The sequence below is a fragment of the Electrophorus electricus genome, chromosome 18 (assembly GCF_013358815.1).
Source record: "Electrophorus electricus isolate fEleEle1 chromosome 18, fEleEle1.pri, whole genome shotgun sequence".
Taxonomy (NCBI): Eukaryota; Metazoa; Chordata; class Actinopteri; order Gymnotiformes; family Gymnotidae; genus Electrophorus; species Electrophorus electricus.
This window is the reverse complement of record NC_049552.1, coordinates 3,408,599-3,429,003: the sequence shown is the minus strand read 5'-3', so window position 1 is coordinate 3,429,003 and position 20,405 is coordinate 3,408,599. Positions and strand designations below refer to the sequence as shown.

The window sequence follows — 20,405 nt, the reverse complement described above, 5'->3', positions numbered from 1 at the left end:
CTGGGACAGCTGTTTAACACCCGTTTGGTTCAGCAATGAGCTGCTGCCATGTGTTCGTGACGATATGGAGACTTGACGTTACCGTGAGAAGAGCTGGGGGTGGCGTTGTTCAGACTGACAAACGTTACAGGGTTTAGTAAGATGTGTGAAGATTGTGGTCGTGTGTGTGTGTGTGTGTGTGTGTGTGTGTGTGTCTCGTTAGCCTTAGCTGTTTGGATTAGCATTTGAAATGATGCACTCGCCTGTGCAGTGGTACGTTTACAGTGTCGTGAAGCTCATGCTAATGTCGTCACTTTACATTGCAAGCGTGAAAGGATCATCTAACTGCGTTTGGCAAATACGACACTGTTATCCAGCGATTATGAGGGCTGGCCGCTACAAACATGCTATAAGACTGAGCTGTTTATGCACTTCACTCCATGCGACGGAAATCTCACATGCACACAATTGATCGGGTCCCAAATCACGCGCATGCGTTGAGCACCACTTGGTGTACACGTTACCATGACAACATGCGCGACCAGTCCATATGGTCCAGTCAGTGAGCAGGTTAACCAAGTTTGCATGTCGTGTGTCTTAATCTTTAGAATTATAGCAGACTCGGGAAAACGTACTTAACATCCTAATAAAAAAAAAAAAAAAAGCAAGAATTTGACATGTGATGCAACATTCTGCGACACATATTTTAATTTTCTTTAATTGTACATTTATTACCTACGTTATTGATGGCTTTACAGCCATCGATCTTGCTAACTTTAGACTTTTTAAGACTTAGTTTTATGCATAAACTCCTCTGCAGTCCAGTTCTTCGGATTATGATGTCTTATCAGCCTTCATGTAAAGGTAGCCAGTCCTGTGTTTATATTGACTGATTTATAATTGTCTGGCTGTTCAATCCAACTATGCAAGGTGTTGCAGTGTGAGAATGGCTAGCCCAGGTGCCGGTGATCCCACTGGACCCTCTCGGACCCTGCACCCAGGTGCCGGAGGCCGGGTACTGGGACGCAGGCTACCGGCTGCGCTCTCTCCTGGACGCCTTCCTGCCATGCGCTCCAGAGACCTTACTCTAGGCGGAGTGAAGAAGGTATGCCAACTAAGCTCACACGCGTTCAAAATGCGTATGTTACAGTTGTAAAAAAAAAACAACAATAAAAAAGACAACTGTGAATGTTTATTAAGCAGCTGTACTCTCTCTCGTGCTACCACACAGAAAACCTTCACACCCAACATCATTGGCCGTAAGAGTAAAGAAGAGTAAGTGATTTTTCAAAAAAAAAAAAAAACTGATAAACTTCACCATGATGTTTTTGACCTATGGAACATGTGTGAATGGAGCAGGTATCATGTGAGTGTGTCGCTTTTTTACCCTGACGACATTAATGGAGCTCAGTTGAAAACGTCCACCCACATGACGTGGATCGTGGGGACGCGTAGACCTGTAGCTTGGCATTGCCATAGCAGAGCTGCTGTGATGTTTTGTCGCAGACTGAAAGCAGATGAGGGGCCCAGGAGAGAGAGGAAGGATGCGGATCGGGGGCGACAGCGTGATGGGCGTGGCCGGGGCCGGGGCCGCCCGGAAATCATCCAGTCCCATTCCATCTTTGAGCAGGGACCCGCAGACATGATGGCCAAAAGGAGAGGTGAGGTGGCCTGAACATGTCGAGAGAGACGATTTTGGCGGCCGCTAGAGAAAGTAACGGCGTACGTCAGGACCTGAAGCAGGAGTAAGTGGATTCGTGAATCACAAGTGCAGGAACCAAATCACTGGTTTTCTCTTCACCTTCCACCCATCTGTGGCTTTGCTAGGTGTGTATGATGACACGCGAGACACGCCCAACAGTGGCCCCTCCCCAATCATTAATATTAAGAAGGAGAAGAGAGAGACAGAGGAGGAGACCAAGGAGATTCTGCGCAAGTTAGAGAGAGACAATGTATGTGTGTTACGATATATGGGCAATGTCTCCAGTGTGTTATATGCAAATAATAGTCTAAGGAGACTGTGCAAAACATGATTGTGCATGTGGTTAGCAGAGACCACCTTGTCTCAGCATGGAGATATGTTACCATTGGGGTGCGTGTGTGTGTGCGTGCTGCAGTTTCTGGATGACCCCCATCTGAGGAGCGAGGCACGGAGCTACCCCGTTCAGCTGCCCCTGGCTGTGTCTGGCTGGGTCTTTAAAGAGGACCTTGGGGAAAGCGCACAGACAGGCTGCCTCAAAACAGAGAAGAGCTCTGGAGAAGACGAACCGATGAACACAGAGAGCGCTGAGGCTACGGTTACAGGTATAAGAAAACTGCATTCAGAAATAGGACTTTAAAATATCGTTGTATGGGTAAGGAGATGCATTTCAGATGTGTTTTAAACCCTAACCCTGGTGTTTTTGTTTTTTTAATGAAAAATTAAGAGGGATTTGATTAACATTACCCATGCATTAGATTTCGTCCACGTGGTCCCTCACTATCGTCAGTTTAAAAAAGGGCTGTGAAACTCAAATTAGGTAAAAGGCCCACATTCAGTTCAATGTCAGGTGGGCTGAACCTAAAAAAAACACCATCTTGGCATTAATTAATAACACGTCAACTCCTCTTAAACATTTCTATTTATCTGCAAGGTGCATTCTGAATGCACCGACTGATCATACAAACTAGATTAATGTGCTGCTAATTGATTACCAAAAAAATCTGGTTTTATTATATTTACCGCAACCATGCATAACAAGGAGGGATGCTTATAACACAGAGCACTGGGTGACTCATTGTGCTCATCTTCCAAGTCTTCCAAGAGCCTAATGATGCCAAATATTATTCCTTGAACACTGTGAACAAATTACACACACTGGTTTTCCCACTTATCTCAGCAAAGAAGGAAGAATCGGTCCATATTTCTTGGAAAAACGAAAGAAATGTGTATCGCGTTTGTCAGTCGCCTGTGGTGCCAATTACCCCCCGCCCCATCCCCGTGGAATAACACGGGCCAGCTCTGTGCCGTTTGTAATGCGGGATCTTCCCATTCAGTTGCGGTCCACAGCACGATTTTAATTTAGGTTCCTTTAAGAGGCAGAACCTGTCGTTTGTTTTGTTTCATTCAGTCAAGCAAGAACCTCCCGACACGCCCGAGTTAAAGAGGGTGGAGCCTATGTTCAGGCCCCCGCCCCTCCCCGCACCTCATTCATTGCCCGAGCTGCTTCAAGTGTGGGGTCAGTGCAAAGAGGAGGAGCTACTCTTCATGCAGCTCCCTGATTCGCTGCCAGGCCAACCGCCGACCAGTGACGTCAGACCAACCAAAACCACGGTGCAGTCGGGGGATGGACAAACCATGCTGCAGAAGACTGAGGACAAGGTGTGTGTGTGTGTGTGTGTGTGTGTGTGTGTGTGTGTGTGTGTGTGTGTGTGTGTGTGTGTGTGTGTGTGTGTGTGTGTGTGTGTGTGTGTGTGTGTGTGTGTGTGTGTGTGTGTGTGTGTGTGTGTGTGTGTGTGTGTGTGTGTGTGTGTGTGTGTGGATTCTAAGCTCACTACTGACAGCTACAGTGGTAACTAACTAGTTTTTACATAGCAGCCATATGTTTTGGATGCATTTCCAGTTTGCAGGTCATTTGGCTACTTTAGGTGCTGTAATCATCTACCTGCGTTAGATGAAATAATGTCTCCAGTAAAGCAGCAGAACTTGAGCTCTGTGACTACATACATAGTCTGTAGATAAACTATGCAGAGCTTTCAGTGAACTGGGTAAAATTGTGTGTATGCACTACATTTATGTGGGTGTACGTGTTGGTATGTGCGCAGCAGGAGGAAGCTAAGGAAGAGAACTGCTGTTCTCTGAGGGACCTGCAGGAGGGGGTGGTGGGCCGTATGCTGCTGAGACGATCGGGCCGAGTGCAGCTCATCCTGGGGAGCGTGACGCTGGACGTGGCGCTGGGCACACCTTGCGCTTTCCTTCAGGTCTTTGAACAAAACACTATTGACACACACGCGCACACAAACACACCTTCCATATGAACAGTAGAACAAGAACGCGACGGTTTCCCAAACATGTACTCTTAAACGTTTAACACATTGAACATCTTCATTTTAGTGGTGCCCAATCACTTTGTTGGGTAAAACTAAACATGTATTTAAGTATTTATTAAAGAAAACAAAGAGCATTTCATTTCTAAGAATACTTAAGGTGTAGAAACCTTATATCTGGTTGTGTGTGTTCTCTACAGCTTGTATGTGGTTGGTTTTCTCTCTGTCTGTAGGAGCTGGTGTCAGTTGGGATGGAGGCCAGAAGAGGAGATATGACTGTGCTTGGCCACATTAAACACAAACTGGTGTGCTCACCTGACTTCGAGGCTCTTCTGGAGAACAAAGCTTGAGGAGAGTGAGGGTGGAGAACAGTGTGTCTTCTTATGGGGTCTCATTTGAGTTTACGGAGGTGTTCTATTTATTAGCAGGAGATGTAGAGCTCTTGGTCTTGAATGATACTTATTTATACACACAATTCAGTTTATTCAGGAAATTAAATTGACCTTGACCAGGTTCTGAGAAACACATGTAAAGGTGGAGAAGTGATGATTAAAATACAGCATGTTTGTCTCAGGCACTTGATTGTTCTTAGTATATGAATAATGATCAACCCTAAGAATGTTGTAAAAATGCAGAATGTTAGATATGATATACATGTTGCATATTACAAAGAATTTTTAAAAAGTTCAAAGCATATTATTTCGTCCCGTCATACTTTATTAAAATGTCTTATTATTTAGTCACATAACCTCATCAACAGTTGTATGTGTGCTTTTATACATACACACGCATAAAAATAAATGAGCTCAGATACAGTACTGACGAAGCAAATCTATCCTTTAGACTAAGATAATGTCAAGACGAATCAAAATACAAAATCAAGTCAAATACATTTTATTTGCTGGCACATGGATGATGTTTACAGAAATTGTGATTATGAGGAAATAGTCTAAAGAATATTGGAACAAGTCTCTTACTGCAAAAATTGAAGCGTGTACAAGTTTCATGTTTAGATAACAGTGATAGGTTATCTAGAGGCTGCCATGTGATATCTAGTCTTGCAGGGGCAACTACAGAGTGCCATTTGGGACAATTGCCACCTTCTGCCAATGTAACAATTTCTACACACTTTTTACCAACAGAAGATCCTAAAAACATCTATGTCTAGTCAACAGAACATCGCTTCCCTCCTTGGTGGAATCTGAGCTCAGACGAGAACCTTTCACAGCACGTTACTGTAGCTGCTCAGGAAAAACCAAAACGTTGCACTCAACTGCATGTATTCCAGTGAGGTCAGTGGGGTAGTGTGGAAAAGAAGGAAGGTTTTACTGAGATTGCTCCTCTCACTCTGCTGACCTACTCAGAGCCTCACTGGAAGAAGACACGTGCGACCTCACACCAGCTCCGATCAACAGAGATCACAAACTCGAACAAAACTGTCCACATTCTTTAGTCTGAACCGGGGATAGAGGGGCTGAGTGAACGTTGTGTGGACTCTGTGGAGGAGCTCCATTTTGTCAGTGACACTGTAGAAGGCCAGAATTCCTGCTTTGTGATCCAGATATACTCCTATGTTGGATGATGTATGAGATTGATTGAGGTAGGTATCATTGAAGTAGAATTTGGAACCAGAGGCAGTTAAACGCCATGAGCAACCCTCATCTCCACTAATGTTCTTGCTGTTTTTATAAGAGAGCACTACTGAAACATTCCCTTTTCTCTCAACCTCCCAATAACAACATTTGGACAGACCCTCACTGCATGTGACCTCATATTCAGCATTCAATGACATTACAAAATCATCCAATGATTGAGGTTTAATTGATACTTTTGTGTTCCTCTTAGATATCGTAAGTCTTCTGTTTGCCGTGTTTGGGTTAAGTGTGAGCTGGCAGGAATCTGACGGGGAGAAAAGACATCTGTGTTAATGATTTCTTGTTCTATTTCTTCCTTTTTTGGAGATTTTGCCTTCAGTGATGTTTGTTAGAGGAAAAGCAGGTGGGAAACTGTGAACTTCAGTAAGAGTTTTGGAGAGGGTGACTGATGAACCGAGGAAGAGTTGGAGTGTGAAATACGGTTCCAGAGAAACAGGAGAAGGAAGAGTTTCAGATGTGACTACACTGACATTCTCTTTCTTAAATCAATAACAACACTGGCTTTGAATCTGGAGTGTAGTTGTTGCACTAAGCCTCCATTAAAATGGTGTCAGAAATGGGATGTTTTCATGAGGCCACCAGGAGTGTGTCCATCCAAGCCAACCCCACTGCTGTGAGAGGATGGTATGGTCTCATGCAACAAAACAACAAAAAACCTAAACTAAACTAAAAACTTGTTACTTATGTATTTTGAATCAAAATATGTTTCCAAAAGTTCTGTCACCCATAATTCTTTGGTCCAGTAACTAGTATGGAAAGGTGGAAGGAACTGGATCCCTTTGTGTTGGCAGACTAATGATGGAGACTGAATACGGATGTTCCTGAGCCCAAGTCTCATACACCTGGATATTTTAGAAATACGTTTGTATGGTTTAAGTGCTTATTGCAGCCTTAATTATACATATAGACTTTCTGTAAACTGCAGCACATCCCCAGCAGTAAACCAGTTAACCGCTGCTTCGTTATGTTTGTATCTGCGTAAGGATTGGTACTGGGAGTGTATGAGTGCAGGTGTGGTAATGAATTCCTCATACTCACATTTCAAGAACTCCTCTCTGGTCTTTGGTTCCACTGGCAAGATACGGCAAACTATTGAATATGAAAATCCACACCTTAAAATCAGTTTATTTCTTTAAACAAACACACTCTCTCTCTCTCTCTCTCTCTCTCTCTCTCTCTCTCTCTCTCTCTCTCTCTCTCTCTCTCTCTCCTCATACACACACACACCCCACTTTTTTTTTAGGTGTTACCAAAAATATAATAATCCCACACTATTCATTTACTTTAATGTAGCTACGAGGCTCTTTAAAACAAATAAATATGCGTTTAGGCCATGTCATACCTCCAGATCTTTTGACCACTTCAAGATTACTCAGGTCATCATGGGTTAGTTTGATCATCTCAGAGCCAATTTTCTTCACAAATTCTAAAGAAAACTGGGGCTTTTCTTTGATACTGGATATGTCAGTAACCAGAGGAACAACCAAGACAGAGGGGAAGATCTGCAGAGAGATGAGACAACCAGAAGATTAATAGAGGCTAATGAGGGGAGATCAGTTCCAGAACATTAATGGAGACTAACGAGGGGAGATCAGTTCTAGAACATTAATGGAGACTAACGAGGGGAGATCAGTTCCAGCAGTAAGAGCTTCCTGTAGATTATCAGAGATACTTGGAGTGAGACTGAGGCTAATCCTAGATTAAATCAATTTCCAATATCAATTCACCATTGGCACTTCAATTTAGTGCAAAACTTGATCCATGTCCAGCAAACCAGAATATTTTGTCATTAGGGAGAGATGGGATGAGGTCTGTTGGAGACACCTTGTAATAGACCCTTTTATAGCCAGTGATGTTACCTGGAGGAAGTGAATATGATCATCTACGTGTGAAAGCTGCTCCAGCTCAGTGTCTCTCCTCCTCAGATCAGCGATCTCCTGCTCCACATTGCTCACGAGTTCTTCAATGTGATTCAGTTCAGTTTTTTCCTGAGCTCTGATCAGCTCTTTCAGCTGTGAGCGTCTTTGCTCAATTGACTTAATCAGCTGAGTAAACAACTTCTCAATGTCCTCCATTGCTGCCTGTGCAGAGTGCTGTGAGGAGACAGAGAAGTAGCCAAACATGGAGCTTCTCACTGACTGACTAGAGAAGAGATCTGAATTATTCTGTCTGGGAAAAGCCACCCTGTCTTCTTTGGACAGTACCGTACTCACCTGGAGAAACTCCTTAGTCTCTCTTAACTCCTGCAGCTTCTTGTCTCCCTGCTGGATTCTCTCTGTGTTCTGCCTTTGGATGTCTGCCAACTGGGCCTAGACAAAGAAAACTGGATTTCAATCTTATATTCCACAAAAATACATATACACACAAAATTCCAGGAAGTAACTGTAGGGTACTGTAGTTAAAAATCTAATAATAATTTCTGGTTTCCAAAGTAAATATATATGATTTGCTGTATTGAGTGTGTTGAATATCATGACATCACCATATTGTAACAAATCACTTTGTTAATTAGCACTTTGTCTGTTATTAATTATAGTTGTAATTGTACTCGTGTGTGTGAGTGTGAGTGACAGACAGACACTACTCGTATTCACGCTGCTTGTTTATGTGAGTGCCATTTCGATTATCGTTTGTCTCGTGTCTAATAAATGTCTCTCTGCACTGAGAAAGGTCTGTGCATCCTGCTCCTTGCCCTGGAGCACTCGGGCTGTTAGGTTATCCTGTTTAGTTCTTTATCAGTTAGTTTTATCTTGGGATAAACTCAAACGTTTTATGGAATATGAAAGAATCCAATAAACAATTTTCAAAGATGACTGATGTTTCATGATAAATCATGCTTCCTCAGTTAAAGAAACTTACCTGTTTCACATTTCGTTGTGCTTCAGCTGAAGACACCTCATGACTAATGTGAGAATCCATGCACAGAAGACATATGAGCTTCTGATCAGTGCGACAGAATGCCTCTAGAAGTTTGTCATGATGAGGACAGATCTTCTCCTGGAGATTCACGGAGGCCTCGACCAATTTGTGTTTCTTGTAGGCAGGAGATTCATGAATCTGAACATGAGCTTCACAAAAAGACAGCAGACACACCAGGCAGGACTTCACGGCTTTGCGTTTTCTCCCACTGCAGACGTCACACTCCACATCTCCAGGTCCAACATAAGAGTCAACAGGAGGAGCATCTTGGAGTTTTGTCTTCTTCAGTGTGTCAGCCAGTTCAGCCAGCATGGCGTTCTTGTTGAGATCCGGTCTTCCAGTGAAGGTGTGTCTGCACTGAGGGCAGCTGTAGGATCCCTTCTGATCTTCCTGATCCCAGCAGTCATTAATACAGCTCCGACAGAAACTGTGTCCACAGGGAACAGTCACCGGATCCTTCAGCAGATCCAGACAGACTGGGCAGCTTAACAAATCCTGAGTTATGAAGATAGCTTCTGCCATTTGAATGCACTAACAAAAGCTGTGTAGCCAGTGAGAAAGTGGGAGAGAGAGAGAAAGAGTGTGTGTGTGTGTGTGTGTGTGTGTATGTGTGTGTGAATGAGGGAGTGAGGGAGTGAGTGAAAGGAAAAACACAGAGACTTTCGTTTTTCCAGAAGTGTACGTGCTCTCTCTGAGGGAGTGGCTTCTATAACAGACAGCAGGAAGTCAGTATGGTTTTAGTGTGCACTGTTGGAATAACATTTAAAGTGAACATGAAACAATAACATGGAGGACTGTAGAACAGAACTAAAAGTGTTGGGAGTGTATTTAAAGAAACTTTAGATATAAACTGATTTCATGCATTGACGTTGTTAGAGCTGTTTTAGGGGGGCTATAGTCCCACCAAATGTTCTCCAGCTGCCCAAAGTAAACATGCATTATCAGTTTTTCAATAGTTTCAAAAGTTTTTTTCAAAGGTTTTTCTTATTTATTCTCTGTTATTCAACTGTGCTGTTTTACATGAACAGAAGCAAGAAACTGAAACGAGGTTTGAATATTTGGTTGATCTATGACAGTCTATTGCTTTTCACAGCTTTACTAATATCCTCAACACTGTATGTGTGAGGGAGAAGGTGTCTGTGTGAGTGGATGTTCCTGAAGGTGAGTGCAGAAAAACAAAATAAATAGAACACCTTATTTGTTCAAGTTCAAGTTTGGTTTATTTGTCACATACATAGTCATACACAGTATAACTCGCAGTGAGATGGTGGAGAGTGCTCTGTCCAAACTAAGGAAAAAGAAAACAGGGGTGCATAGAGAAATATATATATTCTATATATGTACAAAAATATATTAACAATGTATGTACAATATATGTATATTATGTTTATATACACAATGTGCAATGTATATGGTTGTGTATATATATATATATATATGTACACAATGTACAGAATGTACAGATCCATTTTGTAAAATGGCATATTTACAGTTTTTATGTTACATGGTGGTAATAGAATATATATATATATACAGTTATGCTACATGGTGGTGGTGGTCCCCACAGTTTATCAGTTTCCCTGATTCAGGGCCCAAATGGCCTGTGAAAAGAAGCTCCTCTTCAGTCTCTCTGTCTTGGTCTTCGGGGAGCGAAAGCGCCTCCCTGACCTCAACAGAGAGAAGAGCCTATTGTTGGGATGGGTGGGGTCCTTCACAATCCTCCTGGCCTTGGTCTGGCACCGCTTGTAGTAGATGGTCTGCAGGTCAGGAAGTTCCGTGTGAGTGATGCGCTCTGCTGAACGCACTACCCTTTGGAGTGCTTGTCTGTCCTGCTTGGTGCTATTCCCAAACCAGACTGTGATGTTCCCCGTGAGGATGCTCTCGATAGTGCAGGTGTAGAAGTTCCGCAGTACCTTGGAGGACAGTCTGAAGTCTCTTAGGCGTCTGAGGTGGTAAAGACGTTGACAAGCCTTCTTTGCCAGGGAGTTGGTATGGCGGGACCAGGACAGGTCCTGCGAGATGTGGACACCAAGGTACCTGAAACTATCTACTCTCTCCACCGTGGTTCCACTGATCCTCACAGGTTGGTAGTGCCGCTCCTGCTTCTTGCTGCAATCCACGATCAGATCCTTTGTCTTACTGACGTTTAGGAGGAGATTATTTTCCTGGTACCAATTTTCCAGGTGTTTAATCTCCTCCAGGTAGGCCCTCTCATCGTTGTCTGAGATCAGGCCCATGACAACGGTGTCGTCAGCAAACTTGACAATGATGGTGGAGCTGGAAGTGGCTGTGCAGTCGTAGGTGTACAGTGAGTAGAGCAGGGGGCTTAGGACACAACCCTGAGGAGCTCCAGTGCTGAGGGTGAGGGTGGATGAGGCACAGTTGCTCACCTGTACCGATTGTGGTCTGTCTGTTAGGAAGTTGGAGATCCAGTCGCACAGGGATGTATGCAGTCCTAGATCCTCCAACTTAGTAGTGAGCCTGGGGGGGATGATAGTGTTAAATGCTGAACTGTAGTCGACAAACAGCATTTTATCATCATTTCCCCTCCCTTTGTCCAGGTGGGTCAGTGTGGTGTGGAGCAGACGTGCAATTGCATCATCAGTGGAGCGGTTGTGGCGGTATGCAAACTGCAGTGGGTCCATGGAGGCTGGCAGTGAAGATGTGATGAAGTCTCTGACTAGCTTTTCAAAGCACTTCATCACGACTGATGTGAGGGCAACAGGGCGGTAGTCATTGAGGTCAGAGGGTCGAGGTTTCTTCGGGACGGGGACGATGGTGGATCGCTTGAAGCTGGCTGGGATGATACCTAGCGTCAGGGAGAGATTGAAGATGTCGGTGAATACCGGGGCTAGCTGATCTGCGCAGGCTTTGAGGACCCTCCCGCAGATACCGTCTGGTCCCATCGCCTTCCTGGTATTCACCCTTTTAAACACTCTCCTCACGTCACTCTCCGTGATGATGAGAGGGCGCTGTTCTCTTTGAAAGTCAGTTACAAACATTAACCACAATTAAATGTCATTACACTAGCAGAGGAAACCTGACAACTGGTGAACGTAAAGTCATCATACTGAAAAAGCCAATTAAAGTTTTTGCATTAACTTTTGCAGGATTTAGGGCAGACATGAATGGATGGCTTGTTCATGGCTCTCCAGTTTATTCATACAAGATCTGTACCTAATACAAACTTTGAATGACATGTCTTTTGAAAGAAATGTGCCTCTATGAGGAAATTTCTCCCAATAGTATGTTTTTGTCACAGATTCCAGGAACCACACTTATCACTGCCACGTCCAGCTCTGCCCACTGACGGCTCAGATCTGGTTCTCCAGAGTACTAATTCCACATACCTGTTGACTGTTCTCTCCATTACTGCCCTCCTATTTAAGCTCCCCTCCCTCGCTCACACTTTGCTAAGTATTACCATTCGCATGTTGCATACCAAGCCTGCCATGTATGTGTTTGTCTAACTGCTTTGCTGAATCCTGCCTGTTTTATAGACCTTGTCTACTGCCTGACCACTGGACACCTTCCGGGCTCCGCCTGGCGTTTTCGACCTTGGACCAACCTGACCAAGATTACCAGCCTAACACCTCCAACCTGATTTGCAAGGCACCAAAGAACTACAACCTCACCCTACAATTCCTACCTGCCCCGAAATCTAAACAAAACCTGTGCCTTTGTTACAAGTTTTAATTTTATGCAAGTTTCATAATACTGACCTTTTTGGGTCATTTTTAAAATTCTCCCAGGGGGCTTACGTCTACACCCCTCTAGTCTCTCATTCAGCACCACTCCTGCTCTACTGACCGATGATTCTTCTCCAGAGCTTCCTCTCTTCCTTACTGAACCACTTCTGCTACACTCCATCCCTCATTCTCCATCCTTCCTTCCCTTCAGAGACTGAAAGGATGAGGGCAGCGCTAGTTTTAGGCATCACTGTCTAAATATATACTTCAGTATTTATATATTTTTTAAACAATTAAAAACAATATCCTTAATGTCTGGAGTGGAAAAGGTCATTTTACCCCTATTGGCTGCCCCTCATGGCTCAAGTGTGTATTGCAAATCAGAAATGCTTTTCTTGAGGATATTTGTACTGTATTTGTTAGCATATATAGCCTGGTTCAGTAGAGCATTTCAGTTCTAAGTATGCTGAAGACATAGAAACCTTATATCTGGTTGTATATGTTCTCTACAGCTTGTATGTGGTTGTGTGTGTTCTCTACAGCTTGTATGTGGTTGGTTTTCTCTCTGTCTGTAGGAGCTGGTGTCAGTTGGGATGGAGGCCAGAAGAGGAGATATGACTGTGCTTGGCCACATTAAACACAAACTGGTGTGCTCACCTGACTTCGAGGCTCTTCTGGAGAACAAAGCTTGAGGAGAGTGAGGGTGGAGAACAGTGTGTCTTCTTATGGGGTCTCATTTGAGTTTACGGAGGTGTTCTATTTATTAGCAGGAGATGTAGAGCTCTTGGTCTTGAATGATACTTATTTATACACACAATTCAGTTTATTCAGGAAATTAAATTGACCTTGACCAGGTTCTGAGAAACACATGTAAAGGTGGAGAAGTGATGATTAAAATACAGCATGTTTGTCTCAGGCACTTGATTGTTCTTAGTATATGAATAATGATCAACCCTAAGAATGTTGTAAAAATGCAGAATGTTAGATATGATATACATGTTGCATATTACAAAGAATTTTTAAAAAGTTCAAAGCATATTATTTCGTCCCGTCATACTTTATTAAAATGTCTTATTATTTAGTCACATAACCTCATCAACAGTTGTATGTGTGCTTTTATACATACACACGCATAAAAATAAATGAGCTCAGATACAGTACTGACGAAGCAAATCTATCCTTTAGACTAAGATAATGTCAAGACGAATCAAAATACAAAATCAAGTCAAATACATTTTATTTGCTGGCACATGGATGATGTTTACAGAAATTGTGATTATGAGGAAATAGTCTAAAGAATATTGGAACAAGTCTCTTACTGCAAAAATTGAAGCGTGTACAAGTTTCATGTTTAGATAACAGTGATAGGTTATCTAGAGGCTGCCATGTGATATCTAGTCTTGCAGGGGCAACTACAGAGTGCCATTTGGGACAATTGCCACCTTCTGCCAATGTAACAATTTCTACACACTTTTTACCAACAGAAGATCCTAAAAACATCTATGTCTAGTCAACAGAACATCGCTTCCCTCCTTGGTGGAATCTGAGCTCAGACGAGAACCTTTCACAGCACGTTACTGTAGCTGCTCAGGAAAAACCAAAACGTTGCACTCAACTGCATGTATTCCAGTGAGGTCAGTGGGGTAGTGTGGAAAAGAAGGAAGGTTTTACTGAGATTGCTCCTCTCACTCTGCTGACCTACTCAGAGCCTCACTGGAAGAAGACACGTGCGACCTCACACCAGCTCCGATCAACAGAGATCACAAACTCGAACAAAACTGTCCACATTCTTTAGTCTGAACCGGGGATAGAGGGGCTGAGTGAACGTTGTGTGGACTCTGTGGAGGAGCTCCATTTTGTCAGTGACACTGTAGAAGGCCAGAATTCCTGCTTTGTGATCCAGATATACTCCTATGTTGGATGATGTATGAGATTGATTGAGGTAGGTATCATTGAAGTAGAATTTGGAACCAGAGGCAGTTAAACGCCATGAGCAACCCTCATCTCCACTAATGTTCTTGCTGTTTTTATAAGAGAGCACTACTGAAACATTCCCTTTTCTCTCAACCTCCCAATAACAACATTTGGACAGACCCTCACTGCATGTGACCTCATATTCAGCATTCAATGACATTACAAAATCATCCAATGATTGAGGTTTAATTGATACTTTTGTGTTCCTCTTAGATATCGTAAGTCTTCTGTTTGCCGTGTTTGGGTTAAGTGTGAGCTGGCAGGAATCTGACGGGGAGAAAAGACATCTGTGTTAATGATTTCTTGTTCTATTTCTTCCTTTTTTGGAGATTTTGCCTTCAGTGATGTTTGTTAGAGGAAAAGCAGGTGGGAAACTGTGAACTTCAGTAAGAGTTTTGGAGAGGGTGACTGATGAACCGAGGAAGAGTTGGAGTGTGAAATACGGTTCCAGAGAAACAGGAGAAGGAAGAGTTTCAGATGTGACTACACTGACATTCTCTTTCTTAAATCAATAACAACACTGGCTTTGAATCTGGAGTGTAGTTGTTGCACTAAGCCTCCATTAAAATGGTGTCAGAAATGGGATGTTTTCATGAGGCCACCAGGAGTGTGTCCATCCAAGCCAACCCCACTGCTGTGAGAGGATGGTATGGTCTCATGCAACAAAACAACAAAAAACCTAAACTAAACTAAAAACTTGTTACTTATGTATTTTGAATCAAAATATGTTTCCAAAAGTTCTGTCACCCATAATTCTTTGGTCCAGTAACTAGTATGGAAAGGTGGAAGGAACTGGATCCCTTTGTGTTGGCAGACTAATGATGGAGACTGAATACGGATGTTCCTGAGCCCAAGTCTCATACACCTGGATATTTTAGAAATACGTTTGTATGGTTTAAGTGCTTATTGCAGCCTTAATTATACATATAGACTTTCTGTAAACTGCAGCACATCCCCAGCAGTAAACCAGTTAACCGCTGCTTCGTTATGTTTGTATCTGCGTAAGGATTGGTACTGGGAGTGTATGAGTGCAGGTGTGGTAATGAATTCCTCATACTCACATTTCAAGAACTCCTCTCTGGTCTTTGGTTCCACTGGCAAGATACGGCAAACTATTGAATATGAAAATCCACACCTTAAAATCAGTTTATTTCTTTAAACAAACACACTCTCTCTCTCTCTCTCTCTCTCTCTCTCTCTCTCTCTCTCTCTCTCTCTCTCTCTCACATCATACACACACACACCCCACTTTTTTTTTAGGTGTTACCAAAAATATAATAATCCCACACTATTCATTTACTTTAATGTAGCTACGAGGCTCTTTAAAACAAATAAATATGCGTTTAGGCCATGTCATACCTCCAGATCTTTTGACCACTTCAAGATTACTCAGGTCATCATGGGTTAGTTTGATCATCTCAGAGCCAATTTTCTTCACAAATTCTAAAGAAAACTGGGGCTTTTCTTTGATACTGGATATGTCAGTAACCAGAGGAACAACCAAGACAGAGGGGAAGATCTGCAGAGAGATGAGACAACCAGAAGATTAATAGAGGCTAATGAGGGGAGATCAGTTCCAGAACATTAATGGAGACTAACGAGGGGAGATCAGTTCTAGAACATTAATGGAGACTAACGAGGGGAGATCAGTTCCAGCAGTAAGAGCTTCCTGTAGATTATCAGAGATACTTGGAGTGAGACTGAGGCTAATCCTAGATTAAATCAATTTCCAATATCAATTCACCATTGGCACTTCAATTTAGTGCAAAACTTGATCCATGTCCAGCAAACCAGAATATTTTGTCATTAGGGAGAGATGGGATGAGGTCTGTTGGAGACACCTTGTAATAGACCCTTTTATAGCCAGTGATGTTACCTGGAGGAAGTGAATATGATCATCTACGTGTGAAAGCTGCTCCAGCTCAGTGTCTCTCCTCCTCAGATCAGCGATCTCCTGCTCCACATTGCTCACGAGTTCTTCAATGTGATTCAGTTCAGTTTTTTCCTGAGCTCTGATCAGCTCTTTCAGCTGTGAGCGTCTTTGCTCAATTGACTTAATCAGCTGAGTAAACAACTTCTCAATGTCCTCCATTGCTGCCTGTGCAGAGTGCTGTGAGGAGACAGAGAAGTAGCCAAACATGGAGCTTCTCACTGACTGACTAGAGAAGAGATCTGAATTATTCTGTCTGGGAAAAGCCACCCTGTCTTCTTTGGACAGTACCGTACTCACCTGGAGAAACTCCTTAGTCTCTCTTAACTCCTGCAGCTTCTTGTCTCCCTGCTGGATTCTCTCTGTGTTCTGCCTTTGGATGTCTGCCAACTGGGCCTAGACAAAGAAAACTGGATTTCAATCTTATATTCCACAAAAATACATATACACACAAAATTCCAGGAAGTAACTGTAGGGTACTGTAGTTAAAAATCTAATAATAATTTCTGGTTTCCAAAGTAAATATATATGATTTGCTGTATTGAGTGTGTTGAATATCATGACATCACCATATTGTAACAAATCACTTTGTTAATTAGCACTTTGTCTGTTATTAATTATAGTTGTAATTGTACTCGTGTGTGTGAGTGTGAGTGACAGACAGACACTACTCGTATTCACGCTGCTTGTTTATGTGAGTGCCATTTCGATTATCGTTTGTCTCGTGTCTAATAAATGTCTCTCTGCACTGAGAAAGGTCTGTGCATCCTGCTCCTTGCCCTGGAGCACTCGGGCTGTTAGGTTATCCTGTTTAGTTCTTTATCAGTTAGTTTTATCTTGGGATAAACTCAAACGTTTTATGGAATATGAAAGAATCCAATAAACAATTTTCAAAGATGACTGATGTTTCATGATAAATCATGCTTCCTCAGTTAAAGAAACTTACCTGTTTCACATTTCGTTGTGCTTCAGCTGAAGACACCTCATGACTAATGTGAGAATCCATGCACAGAAGACATATGAGCTTCTGATCAGTGCGACAGAATGCCTCTAGAAGTTTGTCATGATGAGGACAGATCTTCTCCTGGAGATTCACGGAGGCCTCGACCAATTTGTGTTTCTTGTAGGCAGGAGATTCATGAATCTGAACATGAGCTTCACAAAAAGACAGCAGACACACCAGGCAGGACTTCACGGCTTTGCGTTTTCTCCCACTGCAGACGTCACACTCCACATCTCCAGGTCCAACATAAGAGTCAACAGGAGGAGCATCTTGGAGTTTTGTCTTCTTCAGTGTGTCAGCCAGTTCAGCCAGCATGGCGTTCTTGTTGAGATCCGGTCTTCCAGTGAAGGTGTGTCTGCACTGAGGGCAGCTGTAGGATCCCTTCTGATCTTCCTGATCCCAGCAGTCATTAATACAGCTCCGACAGAAACTGTGTCCACAGGGAACAGTCACCGGATCCTTCAGCAGATCCAGACAGACTGGGCAGCTTAACAAATCCTGAGTTATGAAGATAGCTTCTGCCATTTGAATGCACTAACAAAAGCTGTGTAGCCAGTGAGAAAGTGGGAGAGAGAGAGAAAGAGTGTGTGTGTGTGTGTGTGTGTGTGTATGTGTGTGTGAATGAGGGAGTGAGGGAGTGAGTGAAAGGAAAAACACAGAGACTTTCGTTTTTCCAGAAGTGTACGTGCTCTCTCTGAGGGAGTGGCTTCTATAACAGACAGCAGGAAGTCAGTATGGTTTTAGTGTGCACTGTTGGAATAACATTTAAAGTGAACATGAAACAATAACATGGAGGACTGTAGAACAGAACTAAAAGTGTTGGGAGTGTATTTAAAGAAACTTTAGATATAAACTGATTTCATGCATTGACGTTGTTAGAGCTGTTTTAGGGGGGCTATAGTCCCACCAAATGTTCTCCAGCTGCCCAAAGTAAACATGCATTATCAGTTTTTCAATAGTTTCAAAAGTTTTTTTCAAAGGTTTTTCTTATTTATTCTCTGTTATTCAACTGTGCTGTTTTACATGAACAGAAGCAAGAAACTGAAACGAGGTTTGAATATTTGGTTGATCTATGACAGTCTATTGCTTTTCACAGCTTTACTAATATCCTCAACACTGTATGTGTGAGGGAGAAGGTGTCTGTGTGAGTGGATGTTCCTGAAGGTGAGTGCAGAAAAACAAAATAAATAGAACACCTTATTTGTTCAAGTTCAAGTTTGGTTTATTTGTCACATACATAGTCATACACAGTATAACTCGCAGTGAGATGGTGGAGAGTGCTCTGTCCAAACTAAGGAAAAAGAAAACAGGGGTGCATAGAGAAATATATATATTCTATATATGTACAAAAATATATTAACAATGTATGTACAATATATGTATATTATGTTTATATACACAATGTGCAATGTATATGGTTGTGTATATATATATATATATATGTACACAATGTACAGAATGTACAGATCCATTTTGTAAAATGGCATATTTACAGTTTTTATGTTACATGGTGGTAATAGAATATATATATATATACAGTTATGCTACATGGTGGTGGTGGTCCCCACAGTTTATCAGTTTCCCTGATTCAGGGCCCAAATGGCCTGTGGAAAGAAGCTCCTCTTCAGTCTCTCTGTCTTGGTCTTCGGGGAGCGAAAGCGCCTCCCTGACCTCAACAGAGAGAAGAGCCTATTGTTGGGATGGGTGGGGTCCTTCACAATCCTCCTGGCCTTGGTCTGGCACCGCTTGTAGTAGATGGTCTGCAGGTCAGGAAGTTCCGTGTGAGTGATGCGCTCTGCTGAACGCACTACCCTTTGGAGTGCTTGTCTGTCCTGCTTGGTGCTATTCCCAAACCAGACTGTGATGTTCCCCGTGAGGATGCTCTCGATAGTGCAGGTGTAGAAGTTCCGCAGTACCTTGGAGGACAGTCTGAAGTCTCTTAGGCGTCTGAGGTGGTAAAGACGTTGACAAGCCTTCTTTGCCAGGGAGTTGGTATGGCGGGACCAGGACAGGTCCTGCGAGATGTGGACACCAAGGTACCTGAAACTATCTACTCTCTCCACCGTGGTTCCACTGATCCTCACAGGTTGGTAGTGCCGCTCCTGCTTCTTGCTGCAATCCACGATCAGATCCTTTGTCTTACTGACGTTTAGGAGGAGATTATTTTCCTGGTACCAATTTTCCAGGTGTTTAATCTCCTCCAGGTAGGCCCTCTCATCGTTGTCTGAGATCAGGCCCATGACAACGGTGTCGTCAGCAAACTTGACAATGATGGTGGAGCTGGAAGTGGCTGTGCAGTCGTAGGTGTACAGTGAGTAGAGCAGGGGGCTTAGGACACAACCCTGAGGAGCTCCAGTGCTGAGGGTGAGGGTGGATGAGGCACAGTTGCTCACCTGTACCGATTGTGGTCTGTCTGTTAGGAAGTTGGAGATCCAGTCGCACAGGGATGTATGCAGTCCTAGATCCTCCAACTTAGTAGTGAGCCTGGGGGGGATGATAGTGTTAAATGCTGAACTGTAGTCGACAAACAGCATTTTATCATCATTTCCCCTCCCTTTGTCCAGGTGGGTCAGTGTGGTGTGGAGCAGACGTGCAATTGCATCATCAGTGGAGCGGTTGTGGCGGTATGCAAACTGCAGTGGGTCCATGGAGGCTGGCAGTGAAGATGTGATGAAGTCTCTGACTAGCTTTTCAAAGCACTTCATCACGACTGATGTGAGGGCAACAGGGCGGTAGTCATTGAGGTCAGAGGGTCGAGGTTTCTTCGGGACGGGGACGATGGTGGATCGCTTGAAGCTGGCTGGGATGATACCTAGCGTCAGGGAGAGATTGAAGATGTCGGTGAATACCGGGGCTAGCTGATCTGCGCAGGCTTTGAGGACCCTCCCGCAGATACCGTCTGGTCCCATCGCCTTCCTGGTATTCACCCTTTTAAACACTCTCCTCACGTCACTCTCCGTGATGATGAGAGGGCGCTGTTCTCTTTGAAAGTCAGTTACAAACATTAACCACAATTAAATGTCATTACACTAGCAGAGGAAACCTGACAACTGGTGAACGTAAAGTCATCATACTGAAAAAGCCAATTAAAGTTTTTGCATTAACTTTTGCAGGATTTAGGGCAGACATGAATGGATGGCTTGTTCATGGCTCTCCAGTTTATTCATACAAGATCTGTACCTAATACAAACTTTGAATGACATGTCTTTTGAAAGAAATGTGCCTCTATG

The 20,405-nt window shown here is 43.1% G+C and overlaps 3 protein-coding genes across 4 annotated transcripts in view; 1 reads left to right on the top strand and 2 right to left on the bottom strand.

Annotated features, from left to right (window-relative positions):
- polr3d (polymerase (RNA) III (DNA directed) polypeptide D) overlaps nt 1-4,762 on the top strand; it is a 4,956-nt gene extending 194 nt beyond the window's left edge. The window contains exons 2-9 of one of the 2 annotated variants that reach the window (XM_035536333.1): nt 910-1,084; nt 1,211-1,254; nt 1,486-1,640; nt 1,807-1,931; nt 2,097-2,283; nt 3,090-3,340; nt 3,787-3,939; nt 4,239-4,762. In XM_035536333.1, coding sequence (XP_035392226.1) covers nt 926-1,084; nt 1,211-1,254; nt 1,486-1,640; nt 1,807-1,931; nt 2,097-2,283; nt 3,090-3,340; nt 3,787-3,939; nt 4,239-4,355 — 1,191 coding nt within the window. In that variant the 5' untranslated portion in view covers nt 910-925 and the 3' untranslated portion in view covers nt 4,356-4,762. Of the gene's footprint in view, nt 1-909; nt 1,085-1,210; nt 1,255-1,485; nt 1,641-1,806; nt 1,932-2,096; nt 2,284-3,089; nt 3,341-3,783; nt 3,940-4,238 lie in introns of both variants that reach the window. The other variant, XM_035536332.1, reaches the window with a different exon arrangement.
- Nucleotides 4,763-4,883: 121 nt separating this feature from the next.
- Nucleotides 4,884-9,201, bottom strand: LOC113569391 (E3 ubiquitin-protein ligase TRIM16-like). Its single transcript, XM_035536331.1, has 6 exons — nt 8,520-9,201; nt 7,874-7,969; nt 7,520-7,753; nt 7,003-7,162; nt 6,699-6,749; nt 4,884-5,904 (listed from the first exon to the last, which is right to left on the bottom strand). The coding sequence occupies exons 1-6, from the start codon at nt 9,099-9,101 to the stop codon at nt 5,414-5,416; spliced, it is 1,614 nt and encodes a 537-aa protein (XP_035392224.1). The 5' UTR covers nt 9,102-9,201; the 3' UTR covers nt 4,884-5,413.
- Nucleotides 9,202-13,488: 4,287 nt separating this feature from the next.
- On the bottom strand, nt 13,489-17,800 carry LOC118242978 (E3 ubiquitin-protein ligase TRIM16-like). The gene is made up of 6 exons (XM_035536458.1): nt 17,119-17,800; nt 16,473-16,568; nt 16,119-16,352; nt 15,602-15,761; nt 15,304-15,354; nt 13,489-14,509 (listed from the first exon to the last, which is right to left on the bottom strand). The coding sequence occupies exons 1-6, from the start codon at nt 17,698-17,700 to the stop codon at nt 14,019-14,021; spliced, it is 1,614 nt and encodes a 537-aa protein (XP_035392351.1). The 5' UTR covers nt 17,701-17,800; the 3' UTR covers nt 13,489-14,018.
- Between the last annotated feature and the right edge of the window lie 2,605 nt (nt 17,801-20,405).